The sequence below is a fragment of the Etheostoma spectabile genome, chromosome 23 (assembly GCF_008692095.1).
Source record: "Etheostoma spectabile isolate EspeVRDwgs_2016 chromosome 23, UIUC_Espe_1.0, whole genome shotgun sequence".
Classification (NCBI taxonomy): Eukaryota; Metazoa; Chordata; class Actinopteri; order Perciformes; family Percidae; genus Etheostoma; species Etheostoma spectabile.
Window position 1 is genome coordinate 16278747 of NC_045755.1, and position 2487 is coordinate 16281233.

At 37.9% G+C, this 2487-nt stretch overlaps 1 protein-coding gene across 1 annotated transcript in view; it reads right to left on the reverse strand.

Annotated features, from left to right (window-relative positions):
* The window catches only part of acss3 (acyl-CoA synthetase short chain family member 3), a 49527-nt gene that overhangs the window by 44509 nt on the left and 2531 nt on the right, over window positions 1-2487 (reverse strand). Inside the window, exons 2-3 of the mRNA XM_032505569.1 lie at window positions 1329-1473; window positions 511-699 (exon numbers count right to left, since the gene is read on the reverse strand). Of these exons, the coding sequence (XP_032361460.1) occupies window positions 511-699; window positions 1329-1473 (334 nt within the window). The remainder of the gene's footprint in view (window positions 1-510; window positions 700-1328; window positions 1474-2487) is intronic.

Genomic DNA, 2487 nt, shown 5'->3' on the forward strand with positions numbered 1-2487 from the left:
AGACCAAATGGGGAAATAAATACCACAACATTAAAAGTCCCAGTGTGCCTTATGTGCAGACGTTACCTATTCTTTCAGAAGTTGCTTGGGATTAATTAATAACGCTGTATTGCCATCATTCTTTATTGTATGGCTGCAAGAGAAAAAAAAGGCAAGCCAAGTGCTTTCCACTGTGAATGATTCATTTTGAGCTTATAAAAACAAAGAAGCCTCAGGCACCTCTAGGGCTTTCATTGATTTGGATATATTGTGCAGGTGTAATGGTGCACATTACTAAAAGCTTATGAAAATGCAAATTGGAAAAAAGTATTAGTTGCAGCAATGTTTTTGCCCTGCTTCCTATAAGAACATAAAAAGAACACAGAGTCATCACATCAGCCTGCCATCCGTTTTTAATGAGTGGTCAAGGTACTGAAGAGTGCCATTGAATTAATAAATATTGTAGTCCTGTTGTCATGGCTCACTAAAAGACATATCCCAACCACAAGGTGAATAATAAGATTGTCTAACCTTGGCATGATCAATGCGGACAGAAAGCTCTTTGGAAGCGAAGCCTCCAAAGATAAGGCTGTGGGGGGCACCGATCCGGGCACAGGCCAACATGGTGAACATGGCCTGGGGCACCATAGGCATGTAGATGACTACCAGATCTCCTTTCTGTACCCCATACTTGGCGAAGACGCCCGCTAACCTGGACACCTAGATCAAAACACAGAGCAGACGATTCAGAGAACTTAATGTTAACATGCATTTTAGCTAGCTTTCTCTTTCAAATATCCTTTTTAGATTTTGTTCATGGCTACTGTAACATACCAACATAGACAAGTGATGGTAACAGAGACACACTGTGGATCTGGGTTTGTTCTTTGGATATTGTGCATGATTTTTGAGTTATATTTGCAAACATGTTACAAATTGCATTCAATTGGACATAATCTGACAAATGAAATAACTCTTTTTGTAAATTAAAATGAAGTGTCTTTTTGCTCTGGGGCAAAGAACGGTAAATATCACACTTTCATTGAAGTACATGTTATTGCGTCATGATTGAGCTGAAGCATCTGCCCAAATGTCAATCAAGTTAACAAATTCCCTTTCTTGCCGTAGCCTCGACAGAAAATCTTGGCCAACTGTCTCAGTTAAAGGATAGAAAATGTTTTTATCATCATGGTAACGCTGACCTACTCTTATTTCAGTGCTCAGAATTCAACTAAAGGTTACTTGCACGTCCCACAATCCATGGCTCTGGCTGTCTAGATCAGCTCTTTATGCCGTTCAGTTCTGTGACTTCTGCCTTTAATAACACCATTTCTAATAATACTATTTACCTGGTCCTGAAGTTCCCTGAAAGTGATGATCTGTTTAGTTCCCGTCACTGGGCTGTCATAAATGATGGCAGGCTGCTCTCCACGGCCGCTCTCTACATGACGATCCACAGCATTGTAGCACATGTTCAACTTCCCTCCAACAAACCTGACAGAGACCAACACAATCAACCAACAATGTTTAAAAATCAGATATGAACAACATATGGTTTTAAACATATACAGTATATATACTGTAAGTTTATAAATATACCACTAAAATCCATTTAGGTGGAAAAGAAATATGCCACCGCCTCTAATAACATATATATATATTGTTCTAAAGTGTATGTTTTGGGCTGGAAGGGACACAGCTTGAACTTCAAGCTTAAACAAGGGCAAGTTGCTTTTGCCAGCAGTATACAAATCAATGCACTTGATAAAGCGACAGTTTCAATTCATTCTGGTCGTGTGCATATGGATGAAGAACAGCAAGCAGGTGAGCAGATGGTGTCTGGAATCTGCTGTATTGGAAGCCAGAGAGACACGGGGCATTTTAACATAACCGTACCAGATTCAGGCAGCTCTGGCTTTTTCTACCACACTACTACATGGTATAATGGACAACCCCACACATTTAATACACAAACAAGAAAAAAAAAGTTCCCATTATTATCAACGTGTGTGCATTTTAAACACATTTGCTTGTTAAATTTACCCACTTAAAACAGAACTTGTATCCAACTAGTAATCATAATGTACTTGGACTTCAAATACAAGAACTTCAATTATTTTAAAGGAATATTTGAAATTTGTATAAAGTGTAACGTTAGCCCCAGTTAATGCCTGACAAGCCTTTTCTGTTGTTAGCTAGGGTTAGCTTTAGTTAGTGTTAGACAAAATTAACTTGTGTTCTTTTTATTTGATGAGGACGCAGAGAGGCTAAAGATCCAATGGAGAATTAACCCTTGTGTTGTCTTTCAGTCAAAACTGAACACTTTTGTTGACACTTTTTATCGATGCTTTTAACTTTTTCTTACGTTTGTCCCTTTTTCAACACATTTTTAAAGTTTGTCACTTTTTTGATGTTTTCAACACTACGTAACACTAACTTATTAACCCTATTTTTACATTTTTGGGGGAATTTATGGTCAATAAACCTCATTTATAGGAAATTATACCT